This window comes from Lacerta agilis, chromosome 15, assembly GCF_009819535.1.
Source record: "Lacerta agilis isolate rLacAgi1 chromosome 15, rLacAgi1.pri, whole genome shotgun sequence".
In the NCBI taxonomy this organism is placed as follows: domain Eukaryota; kingdom Metazoa; phylum Chordata; class Lepidosauria; order Squamata; family Lacertidae; genus Lacerta; species Lacerta agilis.
The window spans coordinates 30,260,299-30,280,117 of NC_046326.1; the positions used below are offsets into that span (position 1 = coordinate 30,260,299).

Sequence of the window (19,819 nt, forward strand, 5' to 3'; positions counted from 1 at the left end):
CAGGATGAGCGCCGCAACCCCAGAGTCAGATACGACTGGACCTAATGGTCAGGGTTCCCTTTACCTTTACCTTTACCCTTACAGAATCCATAAAGAATGTCCAGTTTATTTGCTTTTCCAAATTTCATTTGCTAAAAAACAACAACACTAAACATATTAAACAATCAATATTTGATCATAATGTTTTAAAAAACAGTTATATGGCTGCATGTACAGAATCCATAAAGAATGTCCGGTTTACAGTTAATCAGCCCAATCAATTCTCTTGCTTTTTGGCCAGTGTATCTGGAGTTTTCACCTAGCTATTTCCATTGTTTGGAATTTCTCCAAGCCCTTGGAGAAGGAACGTAATTTGTGAATGTAATCTCTGCCGGCGGTGGGGGTGGGGGCGGTTCTCGAAGGTACTGGAGGCATCCCGCAAGTTGCAGCTGCTACTGAAACTCTTCTAGGACTCTGGAGTAAAAGCCATTTGTCCCAGTGTTTCAAATGTCTGACACTTCCTTAAATAGAATGGGAAGGAGCAGAGTACATTTCAGAGGGTGGGGTGGGGTGAATCCAGGGGGGCTATTTGCATTTCTTTCTCGCTATTAAATAGCCCCTCCTTCAGTCTTGCCCAAGATTGGTGCACATTTTGGACACATATTTCAGCAAATTGTTCATACCCATCCATTGCGCTCAGTTTAATGCCAAGCATTGTTTCAGGAAGTTAGACCTTCACCCCTGAGGTCTTTTGCACTGTGCTACAGTCCTGGATCTGTGACCATTTCATTGAGCTATAAATATATACTTATCTGTCTGAAGCCCAGGCAGGCATATCAGTCCACTTACACAAAGAGAGAAGTGCTCACAGTTCATTGATCGAAGGGAAAACAGCCGATACTGGTGAATAATCTCAGAGTTTGGAAACGGCAGAAGGTATGGAAATCTGGGTAGTGAGCGGGCAGGAACCGAAATCAAATAGCAGATTGAAGCTGGTGGTTGTGTTGAAAATCAACCGTGGGTTTTGCTTCTGTCGGGGATGGAATGTGAGATTGTGTCAGGCGATAGTGACATATCCCAGAGGCATATTGTGGCTGGCCAAATATAGCCGCTTACGGGAGAGTCTGCTGTAGGATAGGCGATGGAAGAATTTTGGAGCCACCTGAAAAAGGAATAAGCAATTTTTCTTGGCAACAGCTTTAGGAGACTTAAAGCCCATACATACACATAATACATACAAACACACGTACACGTATATATTGATTGATTGATTGATTGGCTTTTGAGACTGCGGGTGTAAAAAGTCAAGCAAAAGAAGTATTAAAAACCAAGTGAAAGAATAATCAAGCAAAAGAATAATCAAGCAAAAGAACTTTTAAAAACCATACCTGTAATCATCATCACTGTGACTGAGTGAAGTACATCAGCCACATGCGATGCCTCAGTTTAGGGGGGGGGGGAGGCAAGGAAGAAGGGGCTCAACAGAAGTATATAAAATTATGCAGTGTGGGGAGAAAGTGGAGGATGACCCAAATGGTCAAGGGGATGGAATGACTCTCCTGTGAGGAAAGGCTGCAGCGTTTGGGAAGTTTTAGTTTAAGCTGAGAAAGAAGTGACATGATGGATTACAAGATTATGAATGGCATGGAGAAAGTGGATATCAAACTGTTGTTCTCCCTTTCTCACCTCTGCATAGATAGAGGATCAGGAGCAGTGGGGTGGGGTGAGTGTGTGTGTTGGAATTAGCCTACTGCGCAAAGGTTATGTTCCTACCTGTTGCTTTTCCCACTTTTACCTCTGGCTCTGCCCACCCAGGAGTTTGCCCAGAAAGGAATGCAGCCCTCCTGTTGATGGAGAGGGCCAGGCAGAGAGGTCTTGAGGGCCATATCCAGTCCTACATCCCTGTCCTAGACAGATAGTGTTGGTTTCTTTTCCCAGATGGATGACGCTTCGCAGCTGAAGGAGGAGGGAAATAAGTATTTCCAAGGCAATGATTATGAGAATGCTATCAAAAGCTACACCAAAGGCCTCAAGGTCGCCAAAGATAAATCGCTTCAGGCGGTGTTGTTCCGAAACCGGGCAGCTTGTTTCCTGAAAAAGGTAAAGCCAATGAGATTAGATGTTGGATAGCTCAACGGGTAGAGAATGAGACTCATAATCTCAGGGTCGTGGGTTCAAGCCCCACATTGGGCAAAAGATTCCTGCATTGCAGGGGGGGGTTGGAGTTGATGACCATGTGGTCCCATCCAACTCTACAATTCTAGGATTCGTGATGACGAAGTTCCCCGTAAAATGGGAATCAATTAGGATAGGCATTCAAATCTAATACAAAAGAATAAATAGAGATATTGTTATGCATCAGTGCAGTAGTCTAACTATTGTTGAACTTCAGGTGTCAATGGGAAGTCATTTTATGAAGTCATGAGTGAGTTGTGTGGATACTGATTATTGAACAAGTTGACTTGCTTGTGCAGTAGTCAGCCTTGGAAAGGTGTTGTGGCAGGGGGTGGGAAAGAGAATTTGGCTGAGATCAAAGCCAGCCGTCTCAGTCACTGATTCCAGCCATTTTTCTTCCCAAATTCTTAGGAGAACTATGCCCAGGCGGCGTCAGATGCATCCAGAGGTAGGTCAAACAATGGCTCTGTCATTTCAGATTAACCTCCACAAACCCAACCCTTTAAAAAAAGTACACGGACAGGACAGACCCTGTTCGCATACTTGCAATCTGAATGACATGGCATAAAAGGAAAAAAAGGATGAGAGTAAAGAGAAAATAAACAAGCGAACTTCAGCAGCCCAAAGGAGCTGGCCTTTCAGCAGAGCCACATGGAGTGGGCCAAATGCTCCAGCCAGATGGAATAGCTGCTGCAAGGTGACAGTTGTCATTTGCTAATTCCCCACTAGCTATCGACATCAATGCTTCTGATATTAAGGCCTTATACCGACGTAGCCAAGCTCTGGAGAATCTGGGCAAGCTGGATCAGGCCTTCAAAGATATCCAGAGGTGTGCCACTATTGAGCCTCGGAATAAAAACTTCCAAGAGACCCTCCGGCGTCTAGGAGCCTCTATTCAAGAGAAGGTAAGCACAGAGTAAGGTCGGCACGCTGGTCAATTGACTGGTCAGAGACTGTCACCCAACTGCCTGTTTTTTTTACCATGGTCAGCTACTGTCAAATGTTCCAGCAATGCCACTATATGGATGGCAGCTAACTTTTTTAAGAAGAAGAAAAAGTCACAATGATAGCATTTCTTATTTCCTGGGCCCCTGGCTCTAGAATGTGGTGTCATTTGCAATCTTGTGCAGATACAGGAAGAGAACAGCATCATTCTTTTTCTACCTGGAGTTTCTGATGCTGCTCATCGGTGAAAACTGATTCACACCATACATATAAGCACCATAATAGCACTTTGCAAAGTCACGGCTTCCCCCCAAAGAATTCTGGGAGCTGTAGTTTGTTAAGGGGTGCTAGAGAGTTGTTATTCCTCTCCCAGAGCTACAACTCCATCCCAGAGTGCTTTAACAGACAATCCCGCTTCATGGGTAACCCTGGGAACTGTAGCTCTGGGAGGGGAACAGGGGTCTGTTAACAGCTCTCAGCACCCTTAATGAACTACATTTTCCAGGTTGCTTCTGGGGAAGACATGTCTGTTTAAAGTGGAATGGTGCCATATTAACTATATAGTTCAGATGGGGCTTCAGTTCAGTTCTGCTGAATCAAGTTGCTCACTTAGAGCTCTCCGTGGTCCTGAATTCCTGATCGGCCATATTTTGTGAGTGCTGAAGTATCCTCTCCCACAGCTACAATTTCCAGAGTTCCCAGTAAAGAGGGATAGATTGTTAACTTCCCTGGGAACTATAGCACTGGGAGGAGGACTAGGGAGGTTTCCTAGCAACTCACAGCACCCTTAACAGTTTCCAGGATACTTTGGGGGAGAAGCCATGACTCCCCCAAGTGGTATCATAGGGGTATGGTTAGGGAGGGTGGGGAGTCTCAAGGGCCAGAGAAAGAAGGCCAGAGGGCTACATTTCACCCTTGGGCCTGAGGTTGCCCACTGCTCTAGTCTAACTCATATCTTGTTTCCCAACTGACCTGGTGTAGCTGCGTGTCCAGTTCTCTACCGATGCCAGGGTCCAGCAAATGTTTGAGATCCTGCTAGATGAGAAGAGTGAGAAAGAGAAGCGAGAGAAGGTGAGGACTGATTGATTGACAACCCAAAAGTGTGGCAGCAGGGCATTCCATCGTACCATATAAAAAGCAAACAAACAGTAGACAACAAGAGAAAGAAATGGTGACACGCCAATATAAAAGGCAAGACATCCATATTTCCCAAGCGGCCATGAATGATGAATGTTGAGCATCTATGTCTAAAGCAAAGGAAATAAAAACCCCACCAGTGTTCCAGATCCTCCACCACCCTGGAAACATGCAGCTTATGTGTGACTTCCCCACCCAGCCCCCTTGCAATAGCCAAAGTCCATAAATTCCTATACCACACAGCCAAATGCAGTTCTCCATTGCTGGGTTATTGAAATCCTGGCTGCAGCTAACATCCACGTCAAAAGCTCTTTAGTACAACAACAAACTTTCATGTAGTCCTTCCGCACACAGAGTAATGACAGTTGTGGGCAGGGGCGTAGCAAGGGGGGGCGTAGGGGGTGAACCCCCCCCCCCCCGGTTCCATAATGGAGGGGGTGACAAATTATCAAGGAACAATTACTGCCCTACTAGGGAGGTTCATGAAAACTTTTTTTTTAAAAAAAATAATGCCTGCGCCAAAGGTCTTATCTTACTATACTAGGGATTATATAGCTATATATGAAATTTCATGCATATCGGTTAATAGCTTGACCTTCCTCCACCAAAATAGCTGTTTACTTGGCTGTTTTCCTGTGTCGTGAAGGCTGAAATTTCGGTTCAGTGGAGCTCTTACTGTTCCCAAACCTAACCCTGTGGAAAGCCATCTAATTAAACTTTAATTTGATTTTGAGATGTTTTTGGAGGCAATTTAATTATTGTTTGATTTTATACCAATGTTATGTATCTGATGTTAGCCACCCTGAGCCCGACTTCGGCCAGGGAGGGCGCGATATAAATAAAAGTTTTTTTTATTATTATTACTTGTTATTATTCCTTTGTAAGAAAATATGAAATAACGTAAAACCATTTTTGCAGGGTGGGAATCAATGGGGGGGTTGACAAGAAATTTTCTGCACCGGGTACCACCTGACCTTCCTATGCCTCTGGTTGTGGGAAAGCCTAAACAGGTTGTTTAATTATTACAGATATTTCTTTATATACTTGGGGTTTATTTATTTATAATAATTAAGATTTCTGTCCTGGCTTCCAGTTATTGAAGAACAAGAACTCAGAAGATGATTCTCCCCAAAGGCTTTCATGCTTAAATCAGTGTGATACATATGCAGGAACACTGGTCAAACCTATTATTTATTTCATAAAATTTTTACACTGCTTCATTGCAAAAAAAAAAGCCCTCAAAGCAGTTTTTTTTAAAGATAAAACAATAAAACTATCAATAGGAAGAATTAGCAACAATAATTTAAGATCTTCAAAAAGTTAAATTAATGATAAACTAAAAGCAGATTAAAACCCGCATCAATTTTCTAAATATCTGGGTAGGCTTGCCTAAACAATTACATATATATTGGAGTTTGTATTGCCATTTGATTATGTCAATTGCCATTTCTTTTTAAAAACCAGGCTGCAAACAATCTCATTGTCCTCGGCCGGGAGGAAGCGGGCGCAGAGAGGATATTCCAGAACAATGGCCTGAACCTGCTACTGAGGCTGATAGACACAAAAAACCCAGAGCTAGTCCTTGCAGCGATAAGGACCCTTTCAGGGATGTGCACAGACCATAAGGCAAGGGTAAGTGTTCTCTGAGGTTGCCTGCTTCACATATCACCCTCTGCTCTACACTCTCCCCCCTGGTCCCAGACCTACTGTTGACCAAATCCCAACTTGATTTTATTTATGTTATGTTCTTGTATCATGCCTTTCTCTCAGCACAGGCATAAATTAAGACAGATACAACTAAAACACACAATATATATATATAGAGAGAGAGAGAGAGCTTTAAGCAATTAAATAAGTAACCATATTAAAACGGCAGCGAGAACACTTAAAAACGTTTAAAAGGACAAATACTAAAAGCTGAAAGAAAAGTACAACACTCAGAAGACACTACCAGAACAGTCAGTGAGTGGCCAATGCGCTGTTGAAACAAGGGGTGCAGGGAGCTTTTGCTTACAAATAAATTATTATTATTATTATTATTATTATTATTATTATTATTATTATTATCAGCAAAAGAAAATCATAGAGGGGTCCAGGCAAGCCTCCCATGAAAGGGAGCTCCACAATCTGGGAGCAGCCACAGGGAAGGCTTTCTCCTTCCCCACCCTCCCAAGGGACGCGGGTGGCGCTGTGGTCTAAACAACTGAGCCTCTTGGTTCAAATCCTCATGACCGGGTGAGCTCCCATTGCTCTGTCCCGGCTCCTACCAACCTAGTAGTTTGAAAGCACACCAGTGCAAGTAGATTAATAGGTACCGTTGTGGCGGGAAGGGAAACAGCGTTTCCATGCGCTCTGACTTCCGTCACGGTGTTCCACTGAGCCAGAAGCGGTTTAGTCATGCTGGCCACAAGACCCAGAAAGCTGTCCATAGGCAAACGCCGGCTCCCTTGACCTGAAAGTGAGATGAGCGCTGCAACCCCATAGTCTCCTTTGACTGGACCTAACTGTCCAGGGGTCCTTTACCTTTCCCCACCCTCCCACAGGATGGACCAACGGTCTGTCTTGACGCAAGGCATCTTCCTGAAGCCCCATGTTCCTGTGAATTTGTCCAGCCCTCTTTTCAAGCCACCCAAGTTAGTGGCTGCCACTGCCTCCTGCAAGAACGGGTTTCATAGTTTTAACTCTCCATCAGCATGAGAAAATACGGGCAGGTAAATCAGAAAAAAATCAATCTCTTGTTCGCTGGACAGGCAACAGCCATCCTTCACATGCTGGGAATTGACAATATCTGCCTGTGGATGTCCACCAACCATGAAGAGATCTCGCTGGCCGTCTCCAACCTCCTGCAAGCCATCATTGACTCACTAACCGGGGAAGGCAAGAAGGAAGAGCATGGGAAAGAGGATGCCTTGGTGCTGGGTAATTATTGGCAACTTTGCTAAAAGGTGCATCGATAAGCGCTGATCTGAGCGTTAAAGGTTTTGGCGGAAACCATGCTCCGAGTTCGAGTCCTTCATCCATCTGGAGGGCATCAGGTAGTTGAAGGCTGATATGAATGAAAGTTAGTACCTGTGTATATTATTTATTTGCAAAAAAAAATATTATGCCATTAAAATAATCAAAGAGGTTTACAGCCTTGAGGTTACCAACACATGGACAACAGTGGCCAGGCTGTCCCTGTTCAGAAATGGATGGATATTAACAGCTACACCAATCATTTTCCAGAAATGACTGTGTTTTGCCCAACTTTCTTTCTTTTTTTTTGCACAGACCCAAAGAAGGACCTGAAGGCAGTCACAATGCGCCTCCTGGACATGCTCCCCAATAAAAAGGTGTCTGGACAAGGCCGAGACCGTGCTCTCAATTTGCTCAATAAGAATATACCGAGGAAGGACCTGAGAATCCATGACAACAGCAGGACCCTGTTTGTCATTGACAACGGTAAGCCCAGCGCCAATATCCTCTTTTCCTGGTGGTCCAGATCTGACAGCAGGAAAAGAGAGCCAGTGTGGCACAATAGTTAGAGTGTTGGACTATGACCTGGGAGACCAGGGTTTGAATCCCCACTCAGCCAGGAAGCTCCCTGGGGGACCTAGGGCCAGTCACTCACTGTCTCTCAGACTCACTATCCCACAGAGTTGTTGTGGGGATTAAATGGGAAGAAGGAGAACCACAGACACCACCTTGAGCTCCTTGGAAGAAAGGAGGCCTCGGCCCAGTATACCTGAAGGAGCGTCTCCACCCCCATCGTTCAGCCCAGACACTGAGGTCCAGCGCTGAGGGTCTTCTGACAGTTCCCTCACTGCGAGAAGTGAGGTTACAGGGAACCAGGCAGAGGGCCTTCTTGGTAGTGGCACCCGCCCTGTGGAATGCCCTCCCATTAGATGTCCAGAAAATAAACAAGTCTCTGACTTTTAGAAGACATCTGAAGGCAGCCCTGTTTAGGGAAGTTTTTAGTGTTTGATGTTTTATTGTGTTGTCTACACAGGCTGGCAGAAGCTCCTCGGGAGTTCAGGCAGGGGAATTCTCAGCTCTTCCTGGAGATGTTATTGGGGATTGAACCTAGAGCCTTGTCCAAGGTTGCATCTCTGCATTTGAGTGTAAACTGACCCTGTGTTCGTTCCCTCCCCCCCCCCCCGCTCTGCTCCCAGGTCTCAAGAAGATCCTGAAAGTTGCTGGCCAGATCCCTGACATGCCAAACTGCCTCCCTTTGACTGAGAACACCCAGCTGACAGCTTCGGTGCTCCTGAACAAGCTGTATGACGATTTGCGGTGTGACCCAGAGAGGGATAACTTCAGGCTGCTCTGCGAAGAGTACATCCAGTGAGTAAGGGGGCTGTGTGTCCTGCTTTACAGAGGACGCTGAAGGCATTTGAAGAGCCTTGTTTAAAGATAACTCCAAGAAGGGAGGGCAGTTCAACTGGGGAGGAGGGAGACTTGAAGATGACCAACCACAGTGAGCACCTACACAGGTCCGCCTGTTCACAGGAAGAATATAAGATCATAAGAAGAGCCTGCTGGATCAGGCCAATGGCCCATCTAGTCCAGCATCTTCTTCTCAGAGTGGCCAAAGAAAGGGAAACCCGCAAGCAGGGCCTGAGCACAAGAGCGCTCTTCTCTCCTGTAGTCTCCAGCAACTGGTATTCAGAAGTATTGCTGCCTCCAGCTGTGGAGGCAGAGCATAGCCATTGTGGCTAATAGCCATTGATAGCCCTCTCCTCCACAAATTTGCCCAGTCCCCTTTTAAAGCCATCCAGGTTGGTGGCCATCCCTGCCTCCTGTGGCAGGGAGTTCCATAGTTTAACTATGCACTGCGTGGAGAAGTCATTCATTTTACCTATCCCAAAAATCCCAGCATTCAGCTTCATTGGATGACCGTGAGGTCTACCATTAAGAGAGGGAGAATAACTTTTCTCTTCTCACTTTCTCCATGCCACGTGTCATTTTATACAGTCTCCCTCCACCAGGGTGAAATGCAGGGCTTTTTTTCAGCCAGAGCTCAGCTCCAGCCCCTTGCCATTCTAAGAGAACAAGGAAGATGTTCATGATGATCTCTGGTAACTCCTTTTATAGAAAAATAGGACTGGTGAAATGGATTGTATTTCTAATTAAATCATGGGTGGATATCCTGAATTTCCCCAAGCACCAATGGGCCATTTTGATGGGTAGGTAGGGACACCATGCCTTCCACTTCCTTCCTTCCTTCCTTCCTTCCTTCCTTCCTTCCTTCCTTCCTTCCTTCCTTCCTTCCTCTGCTTTTTTTATCCCCCTAGGAGCAAAATTGACCCCCAGGACATGGACAAGACTCTGCATGCCATCCAAACAGTGTCTGGGGTCCTGCAGGGGCCTTTCGATTTGGGGAACAAACTGCTGGGCATGAAAGGGGTCATGGAGATGATGGTGGCCCTCTGTGGCTCCGAGCGAGAGATCGATCAGATGGTGGCCGTGGAAGCCCTGATCCACGCTTCGACCAAGTTGAGCCGGGCCACCTTCAACATCACCAACGGGATCAGCCTGCTGAAGGAAATCTACAAGAAGACCCAGAATGAGAAGATCAAGATCAGAGCTCTGGTGGTCAGTTCTCCTGGCTCAGGGGTGGGTGGGGAACAGTGGGGAACCCTGTTCCCCCCCAGTCACTGGGGCAACCTTGCCTCCCCTGCAAAGATGGAATGCCACGCGTGAGATGATTGATTATCCTCAATGCAGGAAGGCTTTCCCTATGGCAAGGTTTAATGTTCTCCCTTCTAATGTATTAGATGACAGATACAACAAAACCCCGATGAATGGCAGTTGCTGCCCTTGTAGCAATGCTGAGATGAAGTCCATCATGCATGTCCTTCCCTGATGCAGTTTCAATCAAGGGACTAGGAAAGACTTAATACACCCCATTATGCAGCCCCTCCCCGGCCACTCTTATGATCACTTTGCTATTGGTTCCCATAAACCAGTCACAGAGCAAATGGCAACATTTTTTTTTTATATGGCCTTCTTAGAATCGTAGAATTGTAGATCTGGAAGGGAACATGAGGGTCATCTGGTCCAACTTCCAGCAATGTAGAAATCCTTTTGCCCAACATAGGGCTCAAACCCACGATCCTAAGATTAAGATTCTCATGCTCTAGCGAATGAACTATCCTAGTACCATTTGTGATTTAGGCCACATGATTTCTGTCTGTTTATGTTGCAAACCACCCTGTGATCTTTGGGTGAAGGGTGGTACAACAACAACAACAACAACAACAACAACAACATCCTATTTAGGATTATAATTCCGTGTTTTGGTTGTATTAAGGTGTGCTAATGTTGTTGTCAATTGTTACTGTATAAAATAGTTACAGAATCTTGACTAAAAATGAAGAGATAATGATGGGTGAGGTACCTTGGGGGAAGGTGTGTAGGATCTGTACCAACCCTTCACCTTGCAGCCGGGAAGGCTACAAAACCTAAAGCCAAACGATTTGAGCTGTTGGCGGAGGCCTACATTTTGAAGTAGATGCCACAGCAGATTCATTTTTTAAAGGGGGGTGGGGGTGGGGGTGGCTATGCCAGTGCAATACTGAGCCCACCAATACCTCCTTGATTCTCTTCCCAGGGTCTTTGCAAGCTGGGCTCCGCCGGGGGCACAGACTACGGCCTGCGACAGTTTGCCGAAGGGTCAACAGAGAAGCTGGCCAGGCAGTGCCGGAAGTGAGTGGCAGAAGACCGACCTCGGGGACAAGGGGTGGAGGAGTTGGGAGAGCAGATTCCAGAACAGATGCTGCCAGTCTCTCAAGTTTGCATGCCAGACTAATTGCTAGCTCCTCCCAGTTACTTTCTGGAAGCATATTCGTCAAACATCCCAGCAAGACTCTTAGGTCCATGTGGTGTGTAATATCCTAGCATTTCTGTAACAGAATCACATCTTCCATGCTCTGGTAACTTCCAGATTGGATTACTGCAGTGCGTTCCACATGGGGCTGCCCTTGAAGATTATTCGGAAACTTCAGTCGGTCCAAAATGCAGATGCCAGATTATTGGCCGGGGTTCTGTTTAAATCTGATATAAACCCTGTTTTGAAACAGCTGCAGTGGTATTGGTGTTTAAAGCCCTAAATGACTCAGGCCCCAAATGCCTGAAAGACCACATCCTTTCCTACAGACGCTCTCAGGAGCTGAGATCAGCAAAGTGGGCCCTTTGGTAGTTCCTCCACCCTCAGAGACCTGTGGGGGCTGGCCTGGGAGAGAGCCTTCTCTGTGGTGGCTCCTACGCTATGGAACTCCCTCCTCACAGAGATGCGTCTGGCACCTTCATTGCACAGCTTCCGGAAAACGCTGAAGGTGCACCTTTTTACCCTGGCTTTTGGCACTGAGGTGTATGGTTTTAGGACCCACCTTATTTTAACGATTGCAGGTTGTTTTAAATTGTTTTTAATATTGTAATTTAATGCTGTAACATGCCCTGGAACGAGAGAGAGAGAGAGAGAGAATGACAGCAACAATAATAATAATAGGTAAAGGGACCCCTGACCATTAGGTCCAGTCGTGTCTGACTCTGGGGTTCCGGCGCTCATCTCGCTTTACTGGCCGAGGGAGCCGGCATACAGCTTCCGGGTCATGTGGCCAGCATGACTAAGCCGCTTCTGACGAACCAGAGCAGCGCACGGAAACGGCGTTTACCTTCCCGCCAGAGCGGTACCTATTGATCTACTTGCACTTTGACATGCTTTTGAACTGCTAGGTGGGCAGGAGCTGGAACCGAGCAACGGGAGCTCACTAATAATAATACTGTTTTGCAAATAATCTGGATATTTAAAGGGTCCAAGGACATCAGCTTAAAATCTGTTCTCCTCCAATATCTTCTCCAACATTTGCCTTACTGAGCCTCATCTCCCTTGCCTCGTTCCTTCAGATGGCTGTGCAACCCCGCCATTGACACCCGCACAAGGAAGTGGGCTATAGAAGGTCTTGCTTACTTGACCCTGGACGCCGACGTGAAGGATGACTTTGTGGAAGATGAGCCAGCCATGCAGGCCATGTTTGAATTAGCCAAGGTAGGCTGTATCACACAGGCACTTGCATGAATGCCACATACATGCAGATCGTTACAGCCCTAATTGCCCGTGTCCCAGGTGGCTCATCTGAACAAATATAAATCATAAGCATAATGGAAATAGAAATGATCTTTGATATGCAGAACCGGCACTGTTAATAGGTGCCACATTTGTAAAAACTCAATCTTTTAGATATGCAACCCTTGGACTGGACACAGGTCTCCCTTGCTTTCAAAGTCTCTCTCACTTTAAATACCTGATTTTATCTTTTTAAGAAAACCACTTTGCTTTTGCCTTTTACAGACAAGCGACAAGACCATTTTGTACTCGGTGGCCACCGTCTTGGTGAACTGCACCAACAGCTATGATGTCAAGGAAATTGTCCCCGAACTCGTGCAATTGGCCAAGTTTTCCAAACAGCATGTTCCCGAGGAACACCCGAAGGTAGCCGGCCGATCACCCTTGGCAACACCAAATGCTGTTAATAACCAGCAGGAAAGAACTCTGCCCTAGCAATGGGAGAGAATTTTTATTCGGTTTGCACTGAAAAGCAAACCTACCTATTTCGCACTTTACAAAACAGTACCAGAACCGAAGCAAAGCCATGCTCCACAATTCACATCACATTTTGCATTGCGGTTCTCCAACAAAGTATTATGTACGAAAAGGCCATTAACATATAATTTAAAACAGTTGAAAGCACAAAAACAAATACATTAAAAACCTATTAGTGAAAATGACATACAAAATGAATGTATGTAATTTCATTCTTTTTTACCCCATTATAAACATCAGACTAATGTGTTCTCTGTGCTTCTTGCCTGGGTTTTTTAATGCTGTTCATTGGCCATAATAATAAATATTGAACCTGGTTTGGAAAAGCATTATATTCGGGGGAAAGCTTTGCAAAAAAATGTGTGCATTATGGATATGTACATATATTAGGCAAAAGTGCAGACTATAACCAGGAGAAACTCCCATTAAAGTTCCGATTAATTTTCATGAGGGCTTGTTAAAAAAAAAATTGCAACCTGATGTAGAAATATAAGGAACTGAAGAGTGGGAAAACAGGAAACTGGAATATATTTATTTATTACATTTATATACCACCTTTTCCACCAAGGCACTCAGGGAACTGTATGTGGTTTTCCTCCTCCCCATTTTATCCTCACAACAACCCTGTGAGGTAGGTTGGACTGAGAGAAGACTCGCCTTTAAGGTCACACCCAATGTTGAGTGAGGATTTGAACCCTAGTTCTCCCAAGGCCCTAGTCCAACACGCTAACGATGATACCACACCAGAAATTGACAGATCCACCCATCCCTACTCCTCCACAGAGTGGCAGGGACCGAGATTAAAGTTGGGCTTCACCATGACTCCTTACTTTCCCGCAGGACAAGAAGGATTTTGTCGCAAAGCGGGTCAAACGGTTGGTCGCTGCCGGAGTCACCTCCTCCCTGGTCTGCATGGTGAAAGCGGACAGCGCCATTTTGACCGATCAGACCAAAGAGCTCTTAGCCAGGTAAGCTGCCTCGCTTCCGCCTTTTCAGAATTCTCAGGCGATAGCAGGATGCAGCAGGAAAGTCATTGTATGAGAGCCTGAAATGTCAGTGCAGGATACAAGGGTGAACTGTGTGCCCTCACAGACTCTAGATTCCAGAGAAGCATCCAACTAAGTCTTGTGTCTGTTTCTGCCCTGAAAGATGTTCACACGCTGAATCGGTACTTCAGGGTGAAAGCCGAAGATGTTCCTGTTAATAGCAAGGGTTCGGGGGGGGGGCATTCATTATGCGGCCAAAATGGCACCAGGAATCCTCAGGAATGTTTCAGACAAACAATCAGCCCCTGCCAACACAGAGAGAGACCATTGCTTTTGTGACGTAATCAACAACAACGGGGGACACTTATCCCAAGTGTATGTTTCTGTTCCAACAGAGTTTTTCTTGCTTTGTGTGAAGATGCCAAGGACCGTGGTACCATCGTTGCTCAAGGGGGTGGGAAGGTAATTCTTTCAGCTTCCTATTTCAGATGCTCCTATTTAGGAATACTTTGTGCAATTAATCTGGGTGGGTGGGTGTGTTGTTGGGGCACTCCCCCCCCCCCATAATGTGCAAATAAGAATTTAGGGTAGGATGCTCAGCCAACAGGGACATTCAACTACCTGGTGTCATCACCTAATTTGTTGTTCTTAGGCCCTGATCCCCTTGGCTATGGAAGGCACAGAAGTTGGCAAAATCAAAGCGTCACATGCCCTGGCCAAGATCGCAGCCATCTCCAATCCTGACATTGCGTTCCCTGGGGAGAGGGTGAGTCAATCCATGGCATATTTAGAACATTGTTATGTTTGTGCGAACAGAACAGAGTCCAGCAACTGGAGAGCACCAGGAGCACATTTATTACTTTAAAACAAGGAGGGGACAACTTTTATCAGCCCAAAAGCAACATTCCCTTTCTGGACAACCTTCTAGGGGCCGAATGCCATTGGTGGTTGGGTCTGAATGAGTGGCCACAGGACTCCAGGGTGCCCCAGGGTGACATCCATTTGCCTGCCTCTCCCACAGGTGTATGAAGTCGTGCGTCCTCTGGTCAGTTTGCTGAACACCGAGCGGGATGGGCTGCAGAACTACGAGGCTCTTCTGGGCCTCACCAACTTTTCAGGGAGGAGCGACAAGCTCAGGTGATTTGCAGCAGCCATTTTGTTCCCCCGGGGGGGGGGGGGTTCATGGCCTCCTGCTATTGGTAGACAGCCTGATAGGGCCAAGATAGGGATCTATGTTTCTCATGTAAGAAAGGACTAATTCACACAGTGCATTGTTAAACTATGAAACTCACTCCCACGGGAGGCATGGCCATCAACTGCCCCAGAAAAAACGGGACATCCCATTTTTTTCTCACGAGACGACAGCAGCCAAAATGCTCGTCGCAATCTCGCGCTGCACTTTTGGGGGGCATGGTGCCCCAAACACGCTTTTTTGCGCTGTGCTCCCCCCCAGTGCTTTTTAGGGGGATGCAATCTCATGCAGGTCACATGACTCATGCAGGTCACATGACTCATGCAAGATGGTGCCCTGGGTTTGGGCCTCTTCATATTGGAAGGTATGAGGAGTCATGTGGGCAGAAGTGATGTTGCAGGTCAGCTGGAATCAAATGTCACACAGAGGCCTATGGGATCCCGCCTGGTGGTTTCACAAGCTGCAGACCGCAACCAGGCCTGAGAGTGGCCTGCCTGTTAGGTGGAGATCAGGGATGCTAACTTGAATAAGATATTAGTGGGGGCCCAGGCAAGTCCTGCCCCGCATAATCGATCACATGATGCATTGCACACACACACCACTTGAATGGGAATGCCCATCAACTTTGCGGGGGCCCAGTCCCCTCAAATAGTTTATTGTGGGGGCCGAAGCCCTCATGGCCCCTCGGAGTTGGCTTCTAAAGTGGAGGCCAAATTTCACTCAGACTCCTTGCCCCAAGGTTGCCTGCAGGATTCCACCCTGAGAGGTGCAGAATTTTACTTGCAATTAACATGCTAGTGTGTGCTCTGCAATTTCACGCACACACGTTGCTTCTTTCAGACAAAAGATCATCAAAGAGAAAGCCCTGCCTGACATTGAGAACTACATGTTCGAAAACCACGATCAGCTTCGGCAGGCGGCCACAGAATGCATGTGCAACCTCGTGGTGAACAAAGAGGTAAAATAGCCCTTGTTACTCAACGGAGGGCAACCTGCAGCCCAATTTGGCCTGCCATGGGTTCCAGTTTGGCCCACAAGGCTATAGGTCCCCCAACACTGTCCCTTTTTTGTTGTGGTTAGGGGATGGATTAACCCAGATCTCTCTCACTTTTCCCCACCTCTGCCCCCTGCACCAGGTTCAAGAGAGATTCATAGCAGATGGGAATGACCGACTCAAACTGCTTGTGTTGCTGTGTGGCGAGGACGACGACAAAGTCCAGAACGCCGCAGCAGGAGCCCTAGCGATGCTCACGGCTGCCCACAAGAAACTCTGCCATAAGCTGACCGAAGTGGTAAGGGTCTCATTGCCCTGGAGCATTAAGTGTGTGTTTAAAGTTGCATTTGTATGAGGAATGATTGCAGTGCTGGGTACCTTGTAATTTAGAGAAGAGGCAAGTAAGAGGTAACATGATATAAGTATATAAAACAATTTGTGGCATGGAGAAATTGGATAGAGATTTTTTTTCTCCCTCTCTTATAACAATAGAACTCATGTGCAACCAATGAAGTTGATTGTGGGAAGATTCAGGCCAGATAAAAGAAAGTAGTTTGTCATGCACTGGAGAAACTATGGAACTCCCTCCCGCAGGAGGCAGTGATGGCCACCAACTTGGATGACTTTAAGAGGACTGGACAAATTCATGGAGGAGAGGGCTATCGATGGCTCGTCTCTGTCACAACAGTCAGAGGCAGCAATGCTTCAGAATGCCAGTTGCTGGAAACTGCAGGAGGAGAAAGGGCTTCTGGTTGGCCACTGTGAGAACAGGATGCTTGACTAGATGGGCCACTGGCTTGATCCTTGAGGCTTTTTGGAGCTCCTGTGCCTTTATTTTGAAGCTCCTTCTTGGTAGCTTCTTTCTCTAATTCTGTCCCCTTTAGTGTCTATAAATTGTCGCTTCATTAATAGTTGATGTTCACCGCTGCTGGGGTTCTGGGGAGCTTTCCTCAGCAGTTTTCTCGTTTTCTTTTCTTCCTTTTCTATTCTGTGATTTTTTAAAAAATAATAATAATATGAAGAAATTAGTAACGAAAGCCTTCTCGTCGTGCAGGAAATGCCTGAGTTAATCCATAGCTGTCAACTTTCCCTTTTTTTGCGGGAAATTCCCTTATTCCAGCACCATTTCCCATTGCAAAAAAAGGGAAAGTTGACAGCTATGGCCGTTTCCCAATGCAAAGAAAAAAGGAAGGTTGACAGCTCTGGTTAATTCAGAAATAATTCACCACTAATTTAGCCCTGAAAAGGAAGCAGTTAGAGAGAAAAGTTTGGTGCGGGGCCTCATAACAACTATCAGCAGCCTTAACAAACTACAGTACCCAAGATACTTGGGAGGAAGTCATGCTTGTTAAAGTGGTATAAGGGTGTTTTACTTGTATGGTGTGGACTAGCACCTTGAACAGTTCTGTGTAGTTACACATTTCAAAGATGTGCAAGTAACCTAGCAAATCTTATTTCTGCAGACAACCCAGTGGCTGGAGATTCTGCAGAGGCTCTGCCTCCATGCCAAGCTCAACGTACAGCACCGTGGGCTCGTGATTGTTTACAACTTAATCCACGCAGACCAAGAGCTGGCTAAGAAACTGGTGGAAAGTGAGATGCTGGAAATCCTGACCATTGTTGGGAAGCAGGCTGATGACCCCCAGAGGCAGCATGTCCTAAAGGTGGCTCGGGAATGCCTCGTGAAGTTCATGGACTATGGAATGATCAAACCTATGTCTCCATCATAAGGGCACAGGAAATCTAGGATCTAAAAAGAATGAGGACTAGGAGCAGTGGCAAGGAAGTGACCTGGCATGTAAAGAACTTATACTGGAAATCTGAAACATTATTTCCAAAGCTTTTGACACAATGCAAATGTTTTTGCTCACAGAAATAGCCCTCAGATTTGTTTCTTCAGGGGGAACCACAATTTGTTTCTGGCTAGCAAACCTCCTTTCCAAAGCAACTTCCTGTTAAAGTTTTGTAGTGTCAGAAAACAACCAGCAATGTTTAAAATAACAAAACACCCCCCCCCTTTTTTTTTTCTTTTAGAGGTTCCTGGTGTAGTTTTTATAATTATATTATGCTCACTGTCTTTTGAAAGATTTGACTTGTTGGAAACAACTTTTAACATACAGGGAGACTCATTGTTAGTGAAATTCATGTGATGGTTCTTGTTTGTTATAATGTGGTGATTCACTAATAAAATAGCTGATGTAGAAAAATTGCACATTGTGCAGCTTCCTTAAAATGACAAATAGCATAATAGTGAATGGTTTTGGTAATATTGTGACATGCCACCCCAATCTCCAAATTGTTAAGAGGTTCCAGGCCCTTACTCATGGTTTTGTATCCTTGGAATACTGTATTGGCCCAAATATAAGCCGCATCTGCAAATAAGCCGCATCTCTAAAATTCAAGGCTTATTTGCGGGTGTGGCCTGCCTCCCAGCACTACCGCTTGAAGAGAAGAAGAAGAAGAAGAGTTTGGATTTGATACCCCGCTTTTCACTACCCGAAGGAGTCTCAAAGCGGCTAACATTCTCCTTTCCCTTCCTCCCCCACAACAAACACTCTGTGAGGTGAGTGGGGCTGAGAGACTTCAGAGAAGTGTGACTAGCCCAAGGTCACCTAGCAGCTGCATGTGGAGGAGTGCAGACACGAACCCGGTTCCCCAGATTACGAGTCTGCCACTCCTAACCACTACACCAAACTGGCTTGGAACGGGCAACGGGAGCAGCTGGCGCCAGCTTGGGGAGGTAGTGCCAGGAGTATCAGGAAGCAGTAGTGCCGGGAGGCGAGCGTGCAGTGTTTGGTTCCAAATATAAGCTGCACTTTAAATTTTCAGTCGGAATTGGGGGTGTGTGTGGCTTATATTCAGGCCAATACGGTAATAAGATGGAGGAGCTCATAGCAAAAACACCCCAAAAGATCTTGCTTCCCCATTAGGTTTCCATGGGAGCCCCCAAGCCTACATTCTAATTCTTGAAATAGCCAGACTAACTTCCTGATGCGGTGATAGCCTGGGCCATTGACAACAAAGGAAAAGGTGGGGAGCAAATGGGCAGACGCTACAACTTGTAATACCCCTCCCAACTCTCTCACTATATATAAGGGTGTGGTGATTTCCTTTTCAGTGTATCTGAAATGAAAGCTCATACCCAGAACAAACTTAGTTGGTCTCTAAGGTGCTACTGGAAGGAATTTTTTTATTTTTTATTTTGTTTTGGCCACAACAAAGGCAGAGTTGAGAGCTGAGTCTTGTAGTGACGTGGACTAGAAGCAAAGCAGCAAGTGGGAGAGGAAGAGAAAACAATGCTTGATTTCTGTTTGAATCCAAGGATGCGGCTATGAGAGAAACAATACCCTTTTGGGGTGTTAATGCCACAAACTCCTCCATCATGCGCTCAGGTTATACAGAGTGAGTCCTTTAAAAAAGGCCCCATAGATACAGAGTACACATGTTCCACGGGGCCTCTTTTAAAAGACTCACCCTGTATATGTGTGTGTAAATAAACCACCTATCATAAAGACACCATAGTCTGTGCTGTACCTCATTTTGAGGGAAACACGAACCCTGGGTACCCCTGGGATCTCTCATCACTCATATGATGAACCACTGGGGGGGGGGTGGTAAACAGCAGTACAGGCAGCAACCACTTTAGGCATGTCCAACTGCTGCGCAATTGCCCATGGTGATGACACCCCCCTCAGGGATGACACCCGGAGTGGACCACCCCCACCACACACTCCTTTCTCTGCCAGTGAGCAGTGGTTAGCCAAGTGTAGGAATTGAAGGAGCCCTGCATTTCAGTTCACACTCAGTTTCTCATTTTTCCAAATTCC

At 46.1% G+C, this 19,819-nt stretch overlaps 1 protein-coding gene across 1 annotated transcript; it reads left to right on the forward strand.

Moving 5' to 3' along the window:
* Positions 1-811: 811 nt before the first annotated feature.
* Positions 812-18,000, forward strand: UNC45B (unc-45 myosin chaperone B). The gene is made up of 20 exons (XM_033172058.1): positions 812-915; positions 1,918-2,079; positions 2,566-2,602; positions 2,884-3,059; positions 4,081-4,170; positions 5,701-5,868; positions 6,987-7,155; positions 7,507-7,677; positions 8,388-8,559; positions 9,510-9,810; positions 10,829-10,923; positions 12,124-12,265; positions 12,569-12,709; positions 13,661-13,788; positions 14,202-14,268; positions 14,459-14,572; positions 14,828-14,943; positions 15,839-15,956; positions 16,135-16,290; positions 17,456-18,000. Exons 2-20 carry the CDS (start codon positions 1,918-1,920, stop codon positions 17,720-17,722), a joined length of 2,790 nt encoding a protein of 929 aa, XP_033027949.1. The 5' UTR covers positions 812-915; the 3' UTR covers positions 17,723-18,000.
* Positions 18,001-19,819: the final 1,819 nt, after the last annotated feature.

Excerpts from the sequence above, each read along its gene's own strand:
- UNC45B (XM_033172058.1), top strand. The coding sequence starts at position 1,918 with ATGGATGACGCTTCGCAGCTGAAGGAGGAGGGAAATAAGTATTTCCAA. Across the intron at positions 15,957-16,134 it reads ACCTCGTGGTGAACAAAGAG|GTTCAAGAGAGATTCATAGC; the intron begins GTAAAATAGCCC and ends CCCCTGCACCAG. Across the intron at positions 16,291-17,455 it reads GCCATAAGCTGACCGAAGTG|ACAACCCAGTGGCTGGAGAT; the intron begins GTAAGGGTCTCA and ends TTATTTCTGCAG.